Source organism: Pseudorasbora parva, chromosome 6, assembly GCF_024679245.1.
Source record: "Pseudorasbora parva isolate DD20220531a chromosome 6, ASM2467924v1, whole genome shotgun sequence".
Lineage (NCBI taxonomy): Eukaryota > Metazoa > Chordata > Actinopteri > Cypriniformes > Gobionidae > Pseudorasbora > Pseudorasbora parva.
In genome coordinates this window covers 20,065,874-20,088,711 of record NC_090177.1, presented here as the reverse complement: position 1 = coordinate 20,088,711, position 22,838 = coordinate 20,065,874, and the positions used below count along the sequence as shown (strand labels likewise).

General features: G+C 41.0%; 3 protein-coding genes across 7 annotated transcripts in view; 1 reads left to right on the top strand and 2 right to left on the bottom strand.

The window, feature by feature from the left end:
* Window positions 1–538: 538 nt before the first annotated feature.
* si:dkey-9p24.5 lies at window positions 539–16,616 on the top strand. The gene is made up of 5 exons (XM_067447248.1): window positions 539–666; window positions 770–986; window positions 1,074–1,330; window positions 1,422–1,561; window positions 16,336–16,616. Exons 1-5 carry the CDS (start codon window positions 573–575, stop codon window positions 16,507–16,509), a joined length of 882 nt encoding a protein of 293 aa, XP_067303349.1. The 5' UTR covers window positions 539–572; the 3' UTR covers window positions 16,510–16,616.
* Window positions 4,929–12,432, bottom strand: LOC137078607 (uncharacterized). 2 transcript variants are annotated; one of them, XR_010905318.1, is made up of 2 exons: window positions 5,465–12,432; window positions 4,929–5,147 (listed from the first exon to the last, which is right to left on the bottom strand). XR_010905318.1 is itself a non-coding variant. In XM_067446068.1 (2 exons), the coding sequence occupies exon 2, from the start codon at window positions 11,625–11,627 to the stop codon at window positions 5,766–5,768; it is 5,862 nt and encodes a 1,953-aa protein (XP_067302169.1). In that variant the 5' UTR covers window positions 11,628–11,889; window positions 12,207–12,299; the 3' UTR covers window positions 4,929–5,765. The 2 variants fall into 2 exon arrangements, 1 of the variants encoding a protein (XP_067302169.1); XM_067446068.1 differs by having other exon boundaries at window positions 4,929–11,889; window positions 12,207–12,299.
* A 734-nt stretch (window positions 16,617–17,350) lies between the features above and the next one.
* The window catches only part of dip2ba (disco-interacting protein 2 homolog Ba), a 54,757-nt gene continuing 49,269 nt past the window's right edge, over window positions 17,351–22,838 (bottom strand). For all 4 annotated transcript variants that reach the window (XM_067446064.1, XM_067446066.1, XM_067446065.1 and 1 more), the window contains 7 exons: window positions 22,372–22,542; window positions 22,230–22,291; window positions 22,088–22,145; window positions 19,793–19,867; window positions 19,470–19,644; window positions 19,223–19,346; window positions 17,351–19,102 (listed from right to left, as the gene is read on the bottom strand). In XM_067446064.1, coding sequence (XP_067302165.1) covers window positions 18,850–19,102; window positions 19,223–19,346; window positions 19,470–19,644; window positions 19,793–19,867; window positions 22,088–22,145; window positions 22,230–22,291; window positions 22,372–22,542 — 918 coding nt within the window. In that variant the 3' untranslated portion in view covers window positions 17,351–18,849. The remainder of the gene's footprint in view (window positions 19,103–19,222; window positions 19,347–19,469; window positions 19,645–19,792; window positions 19,868–22,087; window positions 22,146–22,229; window positions 22,292–22,371; window positions 22,543–22,838) is intronic.

The window sequence follows — 22,838 nt, the reverse complement described above, 5'->3', positions numbered from 1 at the left end:
GAAAAAATAGTAAGTTATTTGCATTTACTGCCCTTGGTATGTTGTCAAAAGTTGTGTTTAAGATTTCAATAAATGTATACTAATTAAACAATAACAAAACAAATAGCATATATTAACATATACTTTTAGTGGCTATAACTATATTTTTGTATTTAATAGGCTCATTGTTGTCGGATCATCAACCAGTCGAGCCATAAATGTTTAGGTGTCACTAATTCAATTCAAACTAACGTTGCAATGGTCGCTGTAAGTTACGTTTTTGATGTAACTTATATTGTTTGTTTACCTGCATTTCCCAAAAGCATCCTGGCTGAGCCCAAGGTGATCGTGGAGCAACGGTTTGTAAAATAAATAAATAACTAACTAAATAAATATCTCAATAATAAAAAATAAATAAATAAAAACCTTTTCACGATTCTTCCTGACACTGAACTCGTTGATGTTATCAATGCTAAAACAGGGACTGACGTCATAGAATTCAAATATATTTGACCGTTATCCAAACAGACACATTTCTCGTGTTAAACGAGGGCAAATCTGTCGTTCATGATAACTTACTAAACGCCACCGTGATGACCCTTGGAATGACATTTCTCCTTTTACTGGGTGCTTTGGGGTGGGGGTTTATATTTTATTTCGCCGCAAAGTCAACTTCGCCCGCCCCATGTGAGTAACGTTAATATAAACTTTATTGACAAATAACGTTAGCTCCGTAGGCTATAATAGCTACAAGTCTTTTAACCACTTTTTTTTTAATCAATTACCTTAGATATAGGTTGCGGCAGCAGGCCTGGGAGATTAGATCCACATCGAAAACCCCGGATGGTCGGAGGTCAGAAGGTCGGCGTGGATGTTTGGCCATGGCATGTGTCTGTGCTGTACCAGCCCGATTCATCTGCCCCGTTCAGTCAAGTTTGTGGTGGAGCTCTTATCGACAAATACTGGATAATGACAGCATCTTCATGTGTACATGATCGGAATCAAAGGTAATATATCCACTTTAATCCTTAACCGCAAGATACATACACTGTAACGTAACGTTTCTTAGGCACGTATTGCACTTTCTCCTATAGCACACTTCTGATCCGAGCAGGAAGCAGTATATTGGATATTGATGATGAGAACACACAGACGGCAGAAGTCGCCAGGATTATCATACACGAACGGTTCAATCCTGTCACTTTGCGGTACAGCATTGCTCTTTTACAAATGAAGACCCCCTTTGTGTTTAATGACTTTGTCTATCCCATCTGTGTGCCCGATGACGCTGCTGCTGATCATAAATATGAATCCTGTCATATCACAGGATACAACGCTCAACCTGATGGTGGTGAGTGACATTGCAGATGTTTACAACAGTGACTGTAGATGTTGCAAATTGTATTGTTCTCGTTTTATGTGACACATATTACATTTGTCAGGTGATCTTGGCGTACTGCAAGAAGCAACTGTGTATATAATGTCACGGTCATTGTGCAATAAGCCATCACATTGGAACTACACTTTGTCAGCAGACATGCTTTGCGTTAGCAATTTCGGTGGAGGTGTTGACGGATGTGAGGTAAGTTTCAGTTGGGGAGATCAGGGAGGGTTGTAACACTTTTTTTTGAGCATCAGTAACTCTTTTTGTTGTTTTCTGTAGTAGATAATTTGTCACATTTGTCTGCTACAAATATAATTCACTTGGACATGTAACCTACTTCATAATCACAGATTATGTAAGTTAATGTCAAATAAAAAGAGTTCTGTTCGTTGTTACAAACCTAACGTTACCCCTACTGGGTGAATTGTAACACTAGTTGGTGATCAATGTAACACTGAGAGGTCATTTGCTGAAATAACACTCACACTATCCAATTTTTGCATAAACTTAATTGAAGGACAAAAACAGTTCTGAACAATTTAAACGTATTATTTGAGCTGAGTGTTTGTGTGTGTAAGTGTACTGTATTCCCGCCACCTTCCCAAGATCCACCTATTTTTATGTGAATTGAGATATTGCATAAAAAAAACGCTGGGTGGAAACATCAAGGTGCGCATACATTTTAATAATGTGCACAAAAACATACAACTGAACAATTTAATTCTTCAAAAGCATATTGTGGAGACATTTTGGCGCCATTAACACTGCATGGTTTAATCGCAGGTTCAGGAGGGATGTGCCGTGGTAAGGCCTATTGCCTTTGCGTCTTTAAATCATGCACAGTCAAAGTACCCAGCGCACAGACTTGAGTTTTTGTTGATCAAGTGGGCTATTTGTGATAAGTTCATTAAGTGACCCAAATCTGATTTTTTTCCTCTCATGTGGCACAGATCTGATATGACATGTGAACGTGTAAGCAGGAAAAAAACACATTAATTCCGATATCCTCAGATCGGATTCAGGCCTCCAGGGGCGTCAGACTGGGGTTAAAACCAGTACTGATTACCAGGGCCCCAAGGGGAGAGAGGGCCCTTGAACAGTCTGGAATATTTTATATATTCAGAGTGTCTATTCAAACCAAGTAAAAATAGCGTACTTTACATAAATAGCACTAGCTCCGCCTGACAAATAATACAATAAACAGCGGTTATATGTCAAACTCTTTAGTGGCGCAATCAGTAGAGCGTCAGGATCTTTGTTTTGACGTGATTGACCTGTCGGTTCGAATCCGCCTTTTGCAGAGCTTGATCTAACACCTTTTTCCCATAATTTCACATCGGAAAGCCATTTACTTAGAATAAAAATTAAGAAAATGTTCTAAAAGTGGAAATAAAGTGTCTAACGAAATGTTTAATAATAATAAAAGCATGTATTGGGCAAATACAATAAAAGAAACAAACATTATCTTAAATAAATCCTAAATCACGGATGTGGTAAAGAAAACTACGACTCCACTCTATTTCTTATAAAGAATGAACAACCGCATCGCTTATCGGTGCAATTCTTAAAGAGCCAGTGTACACTTTTAACATGAAACACATTTCAATGTAAAATGAGAGAATAATTATCTAAATAGTAAACACAAATAAATAATGTTTACAATCTAAGCACCACATATTTTGCAATATCTTTCAGTGAATATAAGCAAAATAAGGCTTTTACAGGCATCCATTTAATGTTTTTAATAAATATAATAATTTACACTTGTTATTATTGTATAATGTACAACACTATGGAGGTGCAAATAGTATGTATTTTGTCAAAATAAAATATAAATTGCATGTTATTACTATTTAAACATATTGCAAAGAACTACTTTTATATGGTGTAAATAGTAAATTTTAACTTAGTTAAGTTATTTCAGTTTGTAAATAGCATCTACAGCTATTTGCACTTAGTGTAATTAGCAATTATCGCTAAGAAAATATCCTATTTTTGCGTGGTGCAAATAGCTGCTGCCTATTTTATTTTGGGAACATAGGGGCCTATCAGGTCTGCCAATAGAGTGCCGAAGTCATGACGTCACTTTGTAGGCCAACCCAGAAGTTAGAGGCGCATGGGTTCCCTCGATCAAAAGCCTATGCATTTTCCCCATAGACTTTTAGACAATCACAAAAAATAAGATCTGTGTTCAACAAAGAGTTATGACCCTTACACGTCTTGTCTATCAAGATAATCTTTACAAGTGAATCCAAAAAGTATACCGTTTGAAGCCTAAATAAAGCCGTCAGATATAAAATGCTAACGGTAGGTTATAAACGGACTACAGCACACAGTGGCGGATCAACGTCATCATCAAGCTTCCTCAAACTTTATTTAAAAAACACGTTCACTCATTATGATCTGCGCTGTGTATGAACACTTATCAACGTTTTCATGAGAAATATTGCCCAATTGTTTTTTCCAAAAATGCTAGAAATTAATTGGGTTTATGCGTGCCTCTCTGAGATTTGTTTTCTCGTTTTATTTATTCGTTTATTATTTTGTTGGTTTATATAAACCTTAATATTATTTTCTTTGTGATTAAGATTAGGCTATAATGCCTGATCATCGTGCCCCAAATAGACTTTAAAGATTATCTTTAACTGTATTATGTGTGATTGTATGTTTGCATACCATTTGCTAATTTGCCAGGAAAAAAAACTTGCTTTTACCACCTCAGAAGCACTAACAACGCAAGCTATAGCCGTATCAATTTACAATCGTATGTCATTTTCCTTAGACAATTGATCATATATCGAGGAGAGAACCACTATAAATCTGGACATGTAGAACAGCGCAGCTTTCATTCGACGACTTGTGGTTCCATCTCGGGACAAAACAAAACACTACAGTCTCTCCACAGAAATGAAGAACTGGCAATCGGTTACCTTAATATCACAGATTTCTGTGTACAAAAATATTTGGAAACACAACTCTTTGAAAGGACTAAATATATAACTATGTATATTAACTGAAAGGTAAACTTCTAAGAACGTGAGGCTGAAACGCAGGCTATTTTTTTTCCTTTTTATTAAACATTTACTTACAGAATTCAAAAGTGAATGAAACGCGGGCTGGTGAGATTCATGTTTGTCACGATGACGTCTAAAGTCCCGGCCAAAGGATGTAGTCCCTTTTAGCAACTTGTTAGCAACCGCCGTTTTTAAGACACAATAAAGTTTAAAAAAAATCACAAGCAGGTTAGAACTAGTGTGTTTTGTCATAGATCAAAATGTAAAAATATTTAGAGGCTTTGTTAACCACAGACCTTATTTCAGGCGATTTAGCAAAAACCCATTCAAAAAACCCATAGACTTTAGAGCGAGGGCTCTCGTCTTTTTTTCTCCGCCTTACGAGAGAAATGTTTTGCTGACCTTTAAAGATTTGTGGAAAGCAAAACATTGAATAATAATTTTGTCTGCATCCATTGCATATCGCTCCGTTTTATTTCCTTTTCCGGTTAAGAACGTTTTAGGCTGTTTCGCCAGTGTACAGCGTAAATGCAAATATTGGATACAGGCCTGTTCTGAAGAGGTAGGAATGACTCTGTTAGCTGATAATATGTTGCATTCACTACAGGATGTCAGTCACGACTCAGGAAGACATAATCAGGTTGATATAGTTTACTTGAATGATTATGATTCAGAATCAGCAACAGCACGGTATGGCATACATTCCTTTCTTTGTTCCAATCTACACAGTTTGCATTGTGTACAAGATGTGTGGGTATGTGCGTGTGGTTCTACAATAAACAGAGAGGAAATAATTACTATACGGCAATATTATCACAAATAGTACAGCATTATGCTCACACACTGGGATATTATAACATTAGTATAATATATTAGAAATAGAACAACAATTCTCTTTATAAAGTAATCAGCTGCAATAATTAACTGATTAAAGCATTAATAGTCACTAGACAAACGTTATACATATGATGTCTTCCACTGCAAGCCATAATTAGCTTAGCATCTGGTTGAATATTCACATATCACGATATTAAGCAGTGTCTAGAAACGATCTCAAAGTGACTTCAATAGTGAACAGTGGACTTACATATCGTCATTGACGCACACCAACTAAAACCACTCAGGAATCATTAGAACAGACTAAATGTCTCAGGAACGCTGCACTAACCGTCCACACCTGAACGAAGCTTCCGGCAATCTCTCTTAACGCAACTGGCGCTACCGCTGATGCAATACTTGTATTGAGCTTGAGTGAAGGTAGGCTGCCATCTACTGGACATTATAAGTAATGCTTCCAAAGTAACTTTATACATGATTCATTGAGGGCCGTTTTGTACAGCCGCCCCCAAATTTAGTCATTAAATTTGCCCCTGATAAATGGCCCGGATTTATGAGTGGTCTGGGTCATCAGGGATGGCAGGAAGTACAATCATCCTTGAAACTGGTCTGGTGTAGGTTCGTCCCTTGATTTGCACTTCTGCAGTTCTGACATGCCCATCGGCACTTGGCATGACCTTGGTAACCTTTCCGATCAACCACATAGCTCTTGGCAATTGGGGATCCACCAGCATAACAACGTTCCCAATTGCAATGTCCTCTACATCCTTCTGCCATTTAGATCGAGTCTGCAGATTTGGTAGGTAGTACTTAATGAATGCAGACCAGAATAAGTCAGTGAGGATCTGACTGTGGCGCCATCGTTTTCGACTGATCATTTCGCTTTGAGGATATACCACTTGTGGGAGAGAGCCGTCAAGCCGCCCCATCAGAAGGTGATTTGGGGTAATAGGATCTATATCCGAGACGTCAGAGGAGAGGTATCCGAGAGGCTTGGAGTTTAGTATTCCTTCTACCTCAATTAAAACCGTCCTGAGTACCTCCTCTGTAACAGACTGAACACCAACAGAAGCATACAAAGCTGATTTAACAGATCGTATCTCACGTTCCCACACTCCTCCAAAATGAGGAGCTCCAGGTGGATTGAAACGAAAGTGAACCCTCTGCCTTGCCAACTGTTGTTGTAGTTCAGGTGACATCATTTTGAAAGCTTCATGCAACTCTCTCTCCCCTCCTTTAAAATTAGTCCCTTGATCAGACCGAAGCTCAAAGGGAGTTCCTCTACGTGCCACAAATCTCCTAAATGCCATGAGGAAGGAATCGGTGTCAATACTGGATAGTATGTCAAGATGGACACATCTAGTTGTCAAACACTTCCAAATTATTCCCCATCTTTTCTCCACTCTCCGTCCAATCTTAATTGAGAAGGGCCCAAAGCAATCCATTCCCGTGGAGTAAAAAGCAGGCTTAAATAGCTGAAGTCGAGCTACAGGCAAGTCTGACATGTGTGGGACTTCTGGTTTGGCTCTCCATCTCCGACAGTCAGTGCATCGAAATTGGTGATGACGGATGGCCTCTCTGCCACGCAGAATCCAAAACTTCCTTCTAATTTCAGCCAGGACTCTCTCTGGGCCCGGATGTTTCAACTGTTGATCGTAATCCTGAATTAGAAGCTTGGTAAGGGCATGACTGGGATCAAGGACAACTGGGTGCTTAGTTGCTATGTCAAGTGCCTCAGCTCGTCGAAGTCTTCCCCCCACTCGAATTATATCCATCTCTTCGTCCAGTTCTGGACTCAAAGTGAGCATTTTACTATTAGAAGGAAGAGGTTTCCCGTGTTTCAGGCATTGGAAGTCATCAAAGAACGTATCTAGCTGAGCTGCTCTCCACTGAAGTACTTCTGCTTGTAGTAAATCTCCAACAGTTATGGCCTGTCCACTTGCCACCCCCTGAACCCATCGTGCAGTAGCTTCCAGTAATTCTCTGTAGGTTGTAAACTGGCTGGCATCCGGAATCTCTGGATTGGGTGTCACAACATTTAGGGCACAGAATATGGACTTGCGCAATTCTGAATCATCTTCCAGGGAGCTGTTAGAAGGGATTTTGGGCCATTGATCAGAGTGCATTAAGAGGAATGGTGGGCCATTACTCCATCTGTTCGGTGTGGCTAGATCCTGAAGGGATTTCCCCCTTGTTAGGTCATCAGCTGGATTCTGAGCAGAGTCCACGTACCTCCAATCACGTGGATTCGTTGTTTCCTGTATCTCTGTAATCCTGGTGCCAACAAAGACTTTGAACCGGCACGAATCTGAATGCAACCAGTTTAGCACCGTGGTGGAATCGGACCACAAGGTAACTCTGCAATACTCAAGTGTAAGTTCTTTCCTTAACAACTCTGCTATCTGAGCTCCACAGAGTGCGGCGCAGAGTTCAAGTCTGGGAACTGACAACTGTTTCTTGGGTGCAACTCTGGAGCGCGCTAGTAGGAATGCCAACTGTACTTTGCCTTGACTATTCTCAGTTCTCAGGTATGCGACTGCACCATAGGCTCTTTCTGATGCGTCACAGAACACATGTATCTCTCTTGCAACAGAAGCGTTATCCATTTCTGCGGTAACATAGCATCTAGGGACTCTAATGGTGGAAAGGGATTTGAGTTCGTCTTCCCACTGAAGCCAGTTCTGCAGAAGTTCATCAGGGAATAAAGGATCGTCCCATTCTCTTGGTTTAGCCCACAGCTGTTGGATTAGGATTTTTGCTCTGGTTGTGTAAGGGAGGATGAAGCCTAACGGGTCGTATTGACTGGCAAGGATCCGATATAAATTGCGCATGGTGGGCGGTCCATACTCTATGGGACGGTGCTTGTACCTAAGAGTATCAGTGGGGCAGTGCCAGTGCAGACCTAGAGTGGATTCTGGTACTTCTGTTTCCCTTTGTGACAACCACAGTTCAGTACTGGTAGATTGAGCTTCCTTGGGTAGGTGATTTACGACACTTGGTTGGTTTGAGGCCCACTGTCGGATTTCAAATCCTCCACTTGCCAGTAGCTCTCTGAGATTGTCAATCAGCCCCTTGGCCTCCTCCACTGTGTTCAGGCTCTGAAGACAGTTGTCGACATAGAAGCTCCTTTGTATAGTGAATTGTAGGTGATCACCTGAATCTGTGTTGTCAAGGACATGCTTGTGCAGGGCATAGGAGGCGCAGCAGGGGCTACAAGTTGTGCCGAATGGGAGCACTTGCCATTCGTAGACATCCACTTCTCTGTCTCGTTCCATATCCCTCCAAAGAAATCGCAGGATAGGTCTGTCCCGTTCCAGAAGTCGGACTTGATGGAACATTCCTTTCACGTCCCCACTCACAGCTACAGAATGCTCCCTGAATCTTATCAGGACCCCAAGGAGTGATGGGCCAAGTACAGGGCCAGGAAGTAGGGATTCGTTCAAGTTCATTCCTCTGTACTGGAACGAGCAATTGAAGACCAGTCTATTTTTCTCATTGTGGGTTACCAAATGATGTGGTATGAACCACCTCTCATGGCTGTGTGGTGCTTGGTTTGGGTCCAGTTTGGCAACATACCCTTCTTCCACCAGTTTCTTGATTTCAGCAGAATAGGTCGCTGCTCGTTCAGGATCTTTCAAGAGATGCCGTTCAGTTCTCCGAAGATGTGGCATCACAGCTTCTGGTGGGGCATTAAGACAGTCCATGTTGGATTTACGTAACAGCGGGGTAGCATACCTTTGGACACCATTTACTTCGACTCTGACAGTTCCTTTGTTCAGGAGTTCAAGGGCTGCCTGATCCTCCCTGGAGCGAGTGACCAGTTTTTCATTGTGGTAGGGAAGAGTATCTAGCTCCCATAACTTCACAACATTTCTCATCAGCTCTGTTTGCTGAGTCGACACTGAAGTGAAAAGGACATGCTGAGAACGAAGCGGATTCAGAAGAAGCTTCGCTGGACCCTGCAGCGTCCAACCCAGTCTTGTCTTAATGGCGGCTGGCCCGCCAGGTGGTCCAAGGTGAACTGGTTCGATTGGGGTGATTAGATGAGGCTGATCTGCACCAATCAGAAGAAGAGGGTGAATGTTCTCAAAGGAATGAATAGGAAGACCCTTCAGGTGTTTGTACTTACTCCCGAGTGCTTCCATAGGATAGGATTGTTGAGATAATCCCAATTGATCAGCTGTAAAGGCTTGCTTGATATGGTAGGTCTTATGTGGTTGCGCTACTGGAGACACACTGAATGAAACTGTAGAGCCTTGTAGACATGACACTTTCTGATGGATAGTTCTAATGGATAACTCTTCCTCATCACCTTTCAGATTCAGTTTCTGTGCTGCAGCCAACAGCAAGATGGTGCGTTCGGATCCATCATCCAGGATAGCGTACGTGTCCAGGGTGCGGTTTTTATATTTTAGCAGAACTCTGACTACTTTCAGCAGGACCCGGTTATCTGTTCCAGGTCTATCCAGGTATAAGGTTTCAGCTGTAGAGATTGACGCTGGGGAAGCATCCTTGACCGACTGGTTGTTGATGTCATGAAGTATAAGCAAATGTTTACCTTTACATTTGTTGCAGGGTTTCTTCAAATTACACTGCGCAGCTAAATGTGTCCTTCCACACCTCCAACAACGCTTGTTTGTTTGAATCCAGGTTTTGACTTGTTCTGTCGTGAGCTGCTGAAAGTTGAGGCACTGACTAAGGAAATGGTCTGTATTCTCACAGTAGGGACAATAGGCTTTACTTTTCACCTGGTTCTCTGGCGAAATGGCCACTTTGACTGGAGAGGAAGTAATATTTGGGGTGAAACTGCCTGCTCCATGCAGAACAGTAGCTGGTCTTGGCCTTTGCTCTTTGCGTTTCTCAATCCTCTGCTTTGGCCATCCCTTTGGCTGAATGTTTCCCACCAGATCACTGGTTTGACACCACGTTTCAGACTGCAACCATTTGGAGAACTCTGGAAGTGTGAAGGTTGAGGCGTGATTAGGTAGCATTTGTCTCCTGAAGGCAGCTCTCAAATCAGGTGGCAGTTTGGTCAGCAGGCGAACTACGTGGGAGCCGCACCTCAATTCAGCATCTCCATCTGGTCCCAAGGATTTTAGCAGTCCTACAAGGGCCTGAATTTGTAATGCAAACCTTTCAAAGGCTTCAGGGTCCCCTGGACGGACATCAGCTGCATCCATTACTCTAGCAATCTTATTCAAAGCAAGTTGATGAGGCTTACCGAATTTCTCGGTCAAGGCGTTCATTGTCTCTGTAAAGGGGTATGGAGAGTTGAGGAAAGAATCTGCAATCAGTCTAGCCTCTTCCAGCTGCAGATGATCCACCAAGATTTGGTACTTGAACAACTCTGACCCGTCCTCAGGAAGCAGATTGTATAGAGCGAGCCTCAGACGTGCAAACTCGCTCGGATCTTTATGCACAAGATGAGGTATGCTGGGCTTAGGACCCCTGTATTCTGACACTGACTCCTTTAGTTGAATAGAAGGATGCTCTGACCAGTAAGGCTTTGGTCTTTGAACACGTGGTGGCCTCTGGTGCTGGTACATATTGCTGTTTGATCTAGGGACAGGCTCATAGCTGATCTGGAATCTGTCAGATGGCCCATAAGCTCGGTCTGTAGCATACTGAGGTGAGTGTGCATACCACTGTGGGCCAGGAGATTCATAATGCACAGGAGGTGGCTCTTTATAATGCTGCAAATGACTTGGACCCCTAGGGGAGTCATGGTTTGACACCACTTCATCTTTCATAAGCTGTAACTGACCCATCATTTTGTCAATGAGAACCATCATGTCTGTGGCACTGTGTGGCTTAATCGGGGGAGCTCTCTGCTGCTGAGAGAAGTACCTTGAGTCATTAGCACCATGACTCACACCACCGATTGAATAACGTGAAGGCCCAGCTGGCAGTGAATAAGGATCGGGGGAAACCACATAGGAAGGGGAAGCATGCAAGTCAGGTGTTGCTGTTCGTTCATACAAGGAAGGCGGAGCACTGGAACATACTCGACCATGGAGTGCACTGTGTAAGGCAGGCATAACGTTCGCTGATTGCTCATAGAAGGGAGTAGAAGCCTCAGGTAGATCTCTGGTAACAGTCTGATGCTGTGAGGCTGCAAAGGATTGTGCCCTTGAATCTGGCAGGTAGGGATAAGATGTTGACTCCGTTGACAGGTTTAATTCTCTTGGTGGAGTACGATGCGCCATCTGTTGTGAAACTCCCTTGCGCTCACTGGATCCCAGGTCATGTCTGTGCTCATACCGTGCTGTGCTTAAGTGCTGAGGAACAGGTTCACTATGCAGCCGATCACCTCCATAGTCCACTTCAAAATCATCAAAGTAGGCAGGATGACGTGTCTGCCGTTTTGGCCGTACAGACTCTGGTACAGTTCCTCCCTGATGCTTATCAACCATAATGTCACTGTAGCAAATCACATCCGGCTCGAAGGACCACAATGTTCTGAAGAGGTAGGAATGACTCTGTTAGCTGATAATATGTTGCATTCACTACAGGATGTCAGTCACGACTCAGGAAGACATAATCAGGTTGATATAGTTTACTTGAATGATTATGATTCAGAATCAGCAACAGCACGGTATGGCATACATTCCTTTCTTTGTTCCAATCTACACAGTTTGCATTGTGTACAAGATGTGTGGGTATGTGCGTGTGGTTCTACAATAAACAGAGAGGAAATAATTACTATACGGCAATATTATCACAAATAGTACAGCATTATGCTCACACACTGGGATATTATAACATTAGTATAATATATTAGAAATAGAACAACAATTCTCTTTATAAAGTAATCAGCTGCAATAATTAACTGATTAAAGCATTAATAGTCACTAGACAAACGTTATACATATGATGTCTTCCACTGCAAGCCATAATTAGCTTAGCATCTGGTTGAATATTCACATATCACGATATTAAGCAGTGTCTAGAAACGATCTCAAAGTGACTTCAATAGTGAACAGTGGACTTACATATCGTCATTGACGCACACCAACTAAAACCACTCAGGAATCATTAGAACAGACTAAATGTCTCAGGAACGCTGCACTAACCGTCCACACCTGAACGAAGCTTCCGGCAATCTCTCTTAACGCAACTGGCGCTACCGCTGATGCAATACTTGTATTGAGCTTGAGTGAAGGTAGGCTGCCATCTACTGGACATTATAAGTAATGCTTCCAAAGTAACTTTATACATGATTCATTGAGGGCCGTTTTGTACAAGGCCGCTTTTAAAAGATGATGTAAGCAGGTCGTCAAAAAATCAGATATAGTCACCAAATCGGAATTGTTCATCAAGACCTGCAGTGTAAATCCGGCCTTTAATCGTTCACAATCTAAAATTGTGATTTCACTCACCCCTAGGAGCAAGCAATCATCTAAATCAGACTATACATTGCTGTTTGCACGATAAAAAGTTGTGCCACAAACTCATCTACATAATGCTGATATCGTGAGACAGCTTTCAACAAGCATAAAAGCTGTCACCGGTGGGTGGCAGTGGTTCAGTGGTTCATGTAGGTTGTCTACAAACCGGAAGGTTGGTGGTTCCACCTGACCAAGTGTCGAGGTGTCCATGAGCAAGACACCTAACCCCAAACTGCTCCCGACGAGCTGGATGGCGCCTTGCATGGCTGACACCGCTGTCGGTGTATGAATGAGTGTTATGGATGGGTGAATGTGAGGCAATATGTAAAGCGCTTTGGATGGCCATAGGGTTTGTTGAAAGCGCTATATAAATGCAGTCCATTTTACCTCAATAAGAAATATTTTCATGTTTTAATATTGCGAGATCTTGTGACACAAGATCTTGTTACACACCCCTACCAAATTTAATGCTGATAAATAAAGCTGCAAGCAACAATGATCTGGCCCAAGCCCCAGCACCACCACCACTCCAGTGGCCACACCCCAGACAATATGCATTTAAAATGGGTTAACTAGCCTATACCTTTATTTTATTGTTCAAATTGATTAAAAGAGATTGAGAATTTTTTTTACTGCATTAATTACAAAATAGAACAAAATGTTTTTTCTTCGTTTTATTTTATATAGAAATAAATGGTGCACAATTTATTACTTAGAAGATATTAGACTCTTTCTGTTTCCTTTTTATCATTATTTAAATATCTCACCATAACAACACAATTCGAGATATACAATATCCAGCAGCGGCTCGTCCATTGAGGGCGCTGGGGTGCCGACCTCCCGCCGACCTGCCTGCCTGCCTGTTTTTATTTTTATTATTATTATTTATTTTTTAATAATCTCTCATTTTGAAACATAATGTGTATTAATTATATGCTAATAATGGTTTTACTTTAGATTGTGTTTAGAACTCTGATTTGCTCCAGTTCGCTCAGCCCCGCAGTGCTGTAATTTAAGCCAATGGTTTTCCGGCTGCTACCCAAAAAAGTTTATATTTCACCAAACATCGTCATCGAATTTTATGGTTTTGGGGCGCTGAAAATATCGCCTGCAGCTGTGAGATTAGAGCAGTGCACTGCTGAACCACGGGACATTCAGCCTGGCAGGCGGGGCGGGCGAAGTCGAGTAGAACTAAAGTAGTCGTGGGGGTTGGGAGTTGCTAGCCTAGAAATCTAGACGCACCCTAGTGGCAGCAAATTTAATCTGCCCGCAAGTGTCGTCTAGGAACTCTCAATACCCTTCTGAGCTGTAAACGCCAAACTCTTGCCGGACCAATCACATCGTGTATAGAGTCGGTGGGCGGGGCCATAATGACGATGGCCGAGTTGCGTTTGCGTGCTTCTAGTAAACACAGAAACTGGCGAACGGTGGCGGTCTTTCAAATCTTTCAGATTTGACCGCGATTCTGGAAGACTTGGAGTTAAGCTTTTCTCTGAGAAAAGAACAGCACTGAAGTCATTCTTAAAAAGGGAAGATGTGTTCAGAGTTTAGCCGACCGGATACGGTGAATGTTTAATCTGTCAACGAGCTCCGTTTCACCTTCGTTGCTCTGGTTGGTGTAGCGCTATCCTATCGCGTGCAGAGGGAGTTTGAAAGACAACCGTTTATCCCGCCCCTCGGACTGAGCCCTGTCAATGGTGAGTTTCCAGACCAAACATCTTGATGTGGGTCTGGCTTGTCAGGCTAGGGAGTTGCCCCAAATTAGGTTAAATTGCCACGAAAGAAGAACATTAGCAGAAAAACCCCTTATAAAAGAACTCGGACTAGTCAAACCAGAAGAGAATAGGCGCGGGAAAAGGAGAACCTACAAGAGAAGCTTTTTCAGAGGTAGGTTTGATTGAAAGGCTTGGCTAACTAGCTGTGGTTATGTCAAGGCAATATTTTGCTTCCCTTGCTTACCGTTTAAATGTAAATGTACCGTGTGATAGCTTGTGGACATAGACCTGAAACATATATCTAATATAATTTATCGTTATGTGTTTGCACTTTTTCTATCTGGACACGGAGCATTATAAACATGCAACTTGTTCATTATCATTACCTGTGAAACTGTTGATTTCTATGGCATTTAAATTAATATTGTCTTTTTTATTAGACTATTGGTATTGAATGGTTTGAGTTCTTTTAACGGTATAGGCAAGGGACATGGCCTCAAACGCACCATAATGCAGGAAATCACATCTACGAAATAAAAAAAAATTCTGGGGGAGAACCCCAAGACCCTCCCGCAAAAAATAGCCCCACCTATAATATTTTTCACCAGCCGCCACTGACAATATCCGTTAGCAATTTAGCATTTTCAATATCTTGCCATCATGTTTAGGTTCGGTGTGAATCCTATGAAGCCCACACGAGAAGTAGTTTACAATTCAGAGACAGATCCTTCCAAAAATCCAACAACTTGTTGATCGGAGCTTGTCTGGCTTGTTGAGAAAAATATATTTTGGGTTGGGTGAGTTTGGGTGACGGCAGATAAAACTAACCCCCAACCCACACTTCTGTCAAAAGTTTACACTACAGAGTTTAGCCTCCACCCCCATTTCTTAGCTTTTGCCAATGTCTGACGGCCGACAACTCTGATGTGTGTCAAGTTTCTTGCAATTTGAAGCATGCTAAGAGTCTCAAAAACCTCCACATTGAATATTAAGTTTGACACATTGCCATGGCAAGAGTATTTAAGATATCAATAATCCTTTCACAGTTTAACATCTGCCATGTCTTTGACTATATTCTGACGAAGTGTAAAGCAAATCAGTCAAAAATAAGAGGCCGATGCTGCTAGTGATGGTGCTATGACTGATGCACAATAATCACATTCCTGTGATCGGCCTCATAACGAACATACAGCTGAAATTTCATCAAAATCTATGTATGCAAAAGTTATAACACACTTGTTCTTTTTTCACCATTAATTAGCAACTTTGCCAGCTACCAAACCATTTGAGATATCATAAATCTGCTTGCAATTTAGCATCTGCAATGTCTTTAAAAATTGTTTGCCCCAATGAGATCAATATGTATACAGAGTTTCTGACATATATGGACCAAGTTTGCAGGCTTAATAATGTTGTATGAACCGTTAAATATGGTGTGATCTATAGAGAGGTTTGGAAATTGAGTTTGGAAAAGTATGAAATTTTGAAATGGAAATTGCATAGGAACCCCTAAAGCCAACAACATACTTTGCATCAACAGAGAAAAAAATTCTTGCTCCCAGGGCTGTGAGAACAAAATGACGTCAATTTGTTCTCACAGTCCTGGTTTGGGAGCTCTTGCAGCTTGTTTTCGACACATCGTCTTAGTAGAACCTTTTTCTTGTGGGTGTCTGAGAACTATTTTGTGATTGGTCATACATGTAAAGTGGGCGGGGTTAATGCAGAGAAACGCAGATGATCAGCACCTGCTTTTCTCGTGAAGTATGGAATTTACTGGCCATAACAAACTTTTTTCTTGTTCCTGCCACCTCGAGAAAACAAAAAATTTCTTTGTTCTTGCAGAGTATGTTCCAAGCTTTCAAACCTGTCCTGGAGGACCCTCATATTGAAGTGGGTGTGTCAAATATGGGAGACAAAATGTGCAGGACTGGGGGTCCTCCAGGACAGGTTTGAAAACCCCTGAGTTAAGCCATATATTATGTGATCTTTTATGCATGTATGCTTGTTATAACATGCAGACAAATCTGGGTGGACCGCTGAACTGCTATGTCAAAATTGAGAAGCACTACTTTTTGATTGGAATTCGAGTGAAGGCAAGTTCCTGTGGAGAACCTAAGCGACCAAATATTTATTTGAAAGTCTACACCCTCTTTTATTGGATTGAGCGTGAAATGAATATAAGCTTCCACTGAATCAAGCTGGATTTTTAACACTATTCTGTGTACATATATGAGCCTATTACTAAGTTAGGTTGTGTATTTGTTAATTTCAAGTTCTAAGTGCCATACATTGTTAATTTGTTCTTATATGCTTAAATGTATTTATCTATTTAAATTCTGTAGTTCAGAATTTCACTTACTGATATTTATGCTGTGTGTGTGTGTATGTATGTATGTATGTATGTATGTGTGTATATATATATATATATATATATATATATATATATATATATATATATATATATATATAAAGTGTGTATATATTTATTATATTCAAAGTGTTTTGAATACAAGCTTAAGTATATAAGATTACTTTTTATTGTACACGTGTCATGATTTTATAAATCAGAGGATATTAGTGACCTCTTGTGGACAAATTTAAATGAATTTAGCTTACAGCAGGTTGTAACCTGATTTTATTAGATGATTTCTGTTTAAATGTAATGGATTGTTTTTCAGTTGTCATAAATAATTGTGGATTATTTCTGAAAAAAAAGTATGTGTGGATTATTTGAGGCCATCAATATAATATCTGTCCCCTGCATTTATAACTACAATAAACTTGCTTTGAAGGACAAGCATAATATAATTCAAATCAAGGCATAAATGCAGGACCTAAAAACAGCTTAATTTTAAATACAAATTTGCATTGACATAAATATAAATGAATTAGTCTGCCTCAGAATTGGTTGCGTTTTCAAAGTGGAAGAGCACAATCTTTTTACACTGCGTCTACACAGACACACATGATGCAACAATTTCCCACACAATACTCACCTGAAATTACTGAAGTAGTAGTAAAGACAGTAAAAGATTCATCAACGACAATACATTTAATTAACATAAAACTTTATAAATTTTGCACCAACACACTCAATATTTTGACAATTAAGAAATGAGAATTAAAAATACAAAAAGAAAAAAAAAGTTATGAGAATGTGCATTGTTAAAGAGCTGCACAGAAATTTCACATGTAAACAATCTGCAGGAAGAAAGAATATTTTGATATCTAAGGCCATTTTGAAATAAACGTTAGGTGCTAATAAATGTTACTGTAATCTTATTAGGATAGAAAAGATATTTCCTCTCTTCGCTCACGCTCTTTTTTTCCCCACATGTTGGAAAGCCTTGGTCAAAATAGCCATGCTTTTTAGCACACTCGCTCTTCTCTCACACACATTCAACATTGAAGGGGTGTTTCACACTGACAGCCATTTGCAGCAACATCAAGGTCCAGCATTCTGCGACCTCAGGGTGTCAGTGTCAACAGGGCTTACGAGAAACAGATATTAAACACGAAAATGATCTATTTTGTGACGGTGTAATGTGGAAAAATATCTGTATTGTTTCTGCATCATGATCTTGAGCAATTTATGCTGAAAATTGCCATCAAGTAAGAAATATCAGTCAAGTTTTTGGAGGACCAAATAATGGGGTCCTTTTTTCTTTTTTTTTACAGTAACACCAGTGAGACACTACAATATATAGTCTACACACAAACACCTTCCATCTATTCATCTTTCCAGTCCCTTTACACACAACAATCGAAATGAAGACCGAAACATACATCTTCACCTTCAATATACACGCTTAATGCATATAAATGTCAAGTTGCAAATGTATTCTGTTAAAACTGCTGTGTTTGGTGATGACAATTCCCTCCTCACTCCAGTTCACTACTGATGTGCATTACATTTGGCAATGTCAGTAAAAAAAAAAAAAAAATGGTGCATTTATTTTAAAACCATTAAAATGACTAGCAGTTTTGAATAAAAGAAGATATGTTTGTTTTGCTGGTGATACTGTTGATCCTTAAAACCAAGTTAGTACTTCCAGAATGAAAACTGAAGGACTCTCCTCTGAGCACTAGCTCAGGAGTGGAGATAAAGTGCGCAGAAAAGCTTCATGTAAGTCCCTCAGGTCTCAATGCAAGAGCACAAGCGCTGCTCTATGGAAGAGGCATATCGGAAGTGGCACCAAAAGTTGGACATCAAAGTCAATGCAACTTGTGAAAATGTGGTTTAACCTGTTTTAAAGGGCAGAAATATGTTCTAAAAGGAGAGCACCACCCTCCTGGATGTTCATGGAGGGTTGGATGGCTTAAGCCGGGTGACCGCCATTGGTCGAACAGGCCACAATCACATTAAAGAGAACATAAAAATATGTACAAGGCTCAGCGCAGAGGCAGAAAGAAGCCAAGGCAGCGGCTTCCTCCGTGTCCAAATGCGTGCTGATGGCACAGAGGAGCGGCCGCGTTGTGAGTGGATCTTTGGGTGCCACGTTGAGCTTTAAGCACTTTAGTCCACTTTAGGCTCACATGTTGTACGCCACATAGATGGGATCCAGCTGGTCGGCCAGGAAGGAGTCGCGGAGGTGCATGCGCTGCTTCTCGCCCCGCGAGTTGATAGGGATGACGCCGGGGTCCACGATGACCACTACACCAACGATGAGGTGATGCTCTTTCAGCACCACATTAGTGACCAGGGGAACCAGGTCGAGAGCTTCCTGCTCTGACCCACTCAGCTCCACCACGACCACCAGAAGATTGGTCCACGTAAAGACAGCGCTGTACGATGAAGCATACAATCCAATTAGAGGCATGAACTGGAATTTATAGTAACTACAATAAAACTCATTTCGACTGACACATGCAGACAGGAAGCATAAATGATCTTCAGGTTCTCACCTCTCAGCGATGCTGCGGTGTGCCCGAGACACAGAGGTCTCAATGTCAATGGGATGATAACGCAAACCTCGCAACTCCAGTGTTTCATCAAGTGAACCTACCACAAACAGAGCATCGTGGCGATCTGATGGAGGATAAACCACAAGAAAAAAGGTGAGACAGTGGACCAGCACTATAGCTTACAATTTTTCAATGTTAAGGCACTATTGTCTTTATAATACTCGTCAATCAGCAGTATGTTACGAACCTCCACTGGCATCCAGTAGCTCTGTTCTTCTGACAAATCCCAGATATCCAGTTCTGGCCCAAAGCGTTTCAGTCTCTCCAAAGCTCAGCCGTGTGTTGAAGTGGTCTGCCTGCAGGCTCTCCTCACCATAGATGGTATAATAACCACTGGCATTATGAGGACTGTTCACCCAGATCTAGAAAAAAAAAACAAAGTGATGAAGATGACAGCTGTCAACACAGAGAATGCTGAGAATATGGAGGAATTTCCTACGTAGAGAAATATACATCACTGAAACAAGTGGTATTTGTGTGTTTAAACCAATTAAATGTGTGTTTGGTCACCTCGCCCAGATGAGAGTCTCCTAATGGTCCTCTCGTCTCTGGGTTCACGATGATTACTCTCACTCCAGGGAGCATCTGAGGCAAGGCCACAAGAACAACACAGATATGTCTTATAATAACCATGTAAGATAAAGAGCAGTTGGTAGTAATAGATTGCATGCAAGTTGGATTACATAATCAGGTTCCAAAAAGGAAGTACTTGTACATTACATTTTAAAATACTTTTTACTTTTATTGATAACATATTCATATAATGGCAGTAAACTTATCGTGGCTATCAAAATCCAGTGTTCGTTTTTTTGTTGTAGGTGGCTATTGTAGATGGCTATATATATATATATATATATATATATATATATATATATATATATATATATATATATATATATATATATATATAAAAAACTTGTGTACTGTGCTAATTAATTGAGACTTCTTACAGCTCTTACAGGTTGTTGGCCCAGTTTGTTTCGTTGCTTCTATTGCTATTGCCTTTTTTGTAAGTCGCTTTGGATAAAAGCGTCTGCTAAATGATTAAATGTAAATGTATTGATTCTCTGATGTTGGTTGCATGGCATGCAATTCTTTTTTTATTTAGATTTATATACAGTGGGGCAAAAAAGCATTAAGTCAGCCACCAATTGTGCACGGCCTCCCACTTCAAAAGATGAGAGAGGCCTGTAATTTTCATCATAGGTACACTTCAACTATGAGAGACAGAAAATAACATTTTTAAAGAATGTATTTGCGAACTATGGTGGAAAATAAGTATTTGGTCAATAACAAAAGTTCATCTCAATCATTTGTTATATACCCTTTGCTGGCAAAGACAGAGGTCAAACATTGTCTAAGTCGCCACAAGGTTTTTTTTACACACTTGCTGGTAGTTTGGCACATTCCTCCATGCAAATCTCCTCTAGAGCAGTGATGTTTTTGGGCTGTCACTGGGCAACACGGATTTTCAGCTCCCTCCAAAGATTTTCTATGGGTTTGAGATCTGGAGACTGGCTAGGCCACTCCAGGACCAAGAAATGTTTCTTACGAAGCCACCGCTTTGTTGTCCGGTCAGTGTGTTTGGAATCATTGTCATGCTGAAATCATTGTCATGCTGACCCAGCAATGTTTCATCTTCAAAGCCCTTGCTGATAGAAGGAGGTTTTTACTCAAAATCTCACGATACATGGCCCCATTCTTTCATTCCAATACACGGATCAGTCGTCCTTCATCAGGCATTCTTTCTCCTCCAAACACAACAAGTTGAGCTTTTACCAAAAAGTTCTATTTTGGTTTCATCTGACCATATGACATTCTCCTAATCCTCTTCTAGATCATTCAAATGCTCTCTAGCAAACTTCAGACGGGCCTGGACATGTACTGGCTTAAGCAGGGGGACACATCTGGCACTGCAGGAATTGAGGAATTGGAATTGAACAGGAATTGGATCCCTGGCAGCGTAGTGGGTTACTGATGGTAGCCTTTGTTACCTTGGTCCCAGCTCTCTGCAGGTCATTCACTAGGTCCCCCATGTGGTTCTGGGATTTTTGCTCACAGTTCTTGTGATCATTTTGATCCCATGGGGTGAGATCTTGCGTGGAGCCCCAGATCGAGGGAGATTGTCAGTGGTCTTATATGTTTTTCATTTTCTAATAGTTGCTCACACAGTTGATTTCTTCACACCAAGCTGCTTACCTATTGCAGATTTAGTCTTCCCGGTCTGGTTTAGGTCTACAATTTGGTTTCTGGTGTCATTTGACAACTCTTTGGTCTTGGCCATAGTGAAGTTTGGAGTCTGACTGTTTGAGGTTGTGGACAGGTGTATTTTATACTGATATCAAGTTCAAACAGGTGCCATTAATACAGGTAACGAGTGGGGGACAGAGAGGCCTCTAAAAGAAGTTACAGGTCTGTGAGAGCCAGAAATCTTGCTTTTATGTAGGTGACCTAATACTTATTTTCCACCATAATCAGGGATGCAAACACATGTATGGTCAAAAAAGAGAGAGGTACTGAGGTTACTGAAGGTGAAACTATAATCAGACCCCCCCCCCCCTCCCCCCATTTGTTTTGTTTTATATATATTTACTGATATGAATATGATACAATACAATTAAATCCATGTGATAAACGACTTCAACAATTTTTTTTAAATTTAAAATTACTTTTGAGTACATTACTTAAAATGTGTGAAATAACATTTGTCATGTAATTTGTAATCAGGAATGAACTGCAATATGTAAGTAATCTACCCAGCACTGAATATAAAGTAGGACAGAACTAGAACTAGGATGGCCTTACAGTCCCAGACTCTGTCAATGGCAGACTCTGAGGAGCTCCTCTCTCCACCAGTCTCACTCTATGACAGAGAAAAAAGTCAAAAATGTCAAATTGCAAGCAAGTACAGACTGTCTTCATGTCATCACTGCCATCTCACACATACCTGTCATGGCGGAGGGACTTCATGTCTACGTAAACAGTGGACGGGTCTGGACCAGCAGTGCCCTGATGGAAGAAAGCAACGATCAAAATAAAGCTCTGCTTTTGCGTCATGGCAGTTGATGCAGCATATTTATTGGCCTAACCTGTAGACAGATTGCCAAGTTGACTCTGGCGCCGAAAGCGGTGCTCACTGCGCGTGGAGACAGGCCCAGGTCTTTGAAGAGCTTGGAGAATGACTGCGTGAGGGCCAAACGGGGCCTCTCTTCGGCTATGACGACACAGCTCCTCACACACGATAGGTTTACACCGCGTGCCTGCACATACATCTCTCATCAGCTTTTACACTGTTTACCTTGATCATCTTTCTGTCTGTTTTTCTCAGTATTACAGGATCAAGTTTCAGTAACGTTTGTTTATGTTGTTGCCGTTGAAACAGTCAAAGTTAAAAACAAAGTTAAAAGTGGCACATATGACTTGTGTGTATTACTTTTAATTATTCTAAAGCCATATGAAAGACTTGTAAAAAAACAGACTAAAATGTGTGTTTGAATCAAGAACGGGATCATTCCTTTTTGCAAGTGAATCATTCAGACTAGGTTTGTGAACTGGG

Bases quoted from the DNA above. Each gene is read 5' to 3' on its own strand.
- si:dkey-9p24.5 (XM_067447248.1), top strand. From the start codon at position 573: ATGACCCTTGGAATGACATTTCTCCTTTTACTGGGTGCTTTGGGGTGG. The intron at 987-1,073 runs GTAATATATCCA...TTTCTCCTATAG, and splicing joins GTACATGATCGGAATCAAAG to CACACTTCTGATCCGAGCAG. The intron at 1,562-16,335 runs GTAAGTTTCAGT...TATAACATGCAG, and splicing joins GAGGTGTTGACGGATGTGAG to ACAAATCTGGGTGGACCGCT.
- LOC137078607 (XM_067446068.1), bottom strand. From the start codon at position 11,627: ATGGTTGATAAGCATCAGGGAGGAACTGTACCAGAGTCTGTACGGCCA.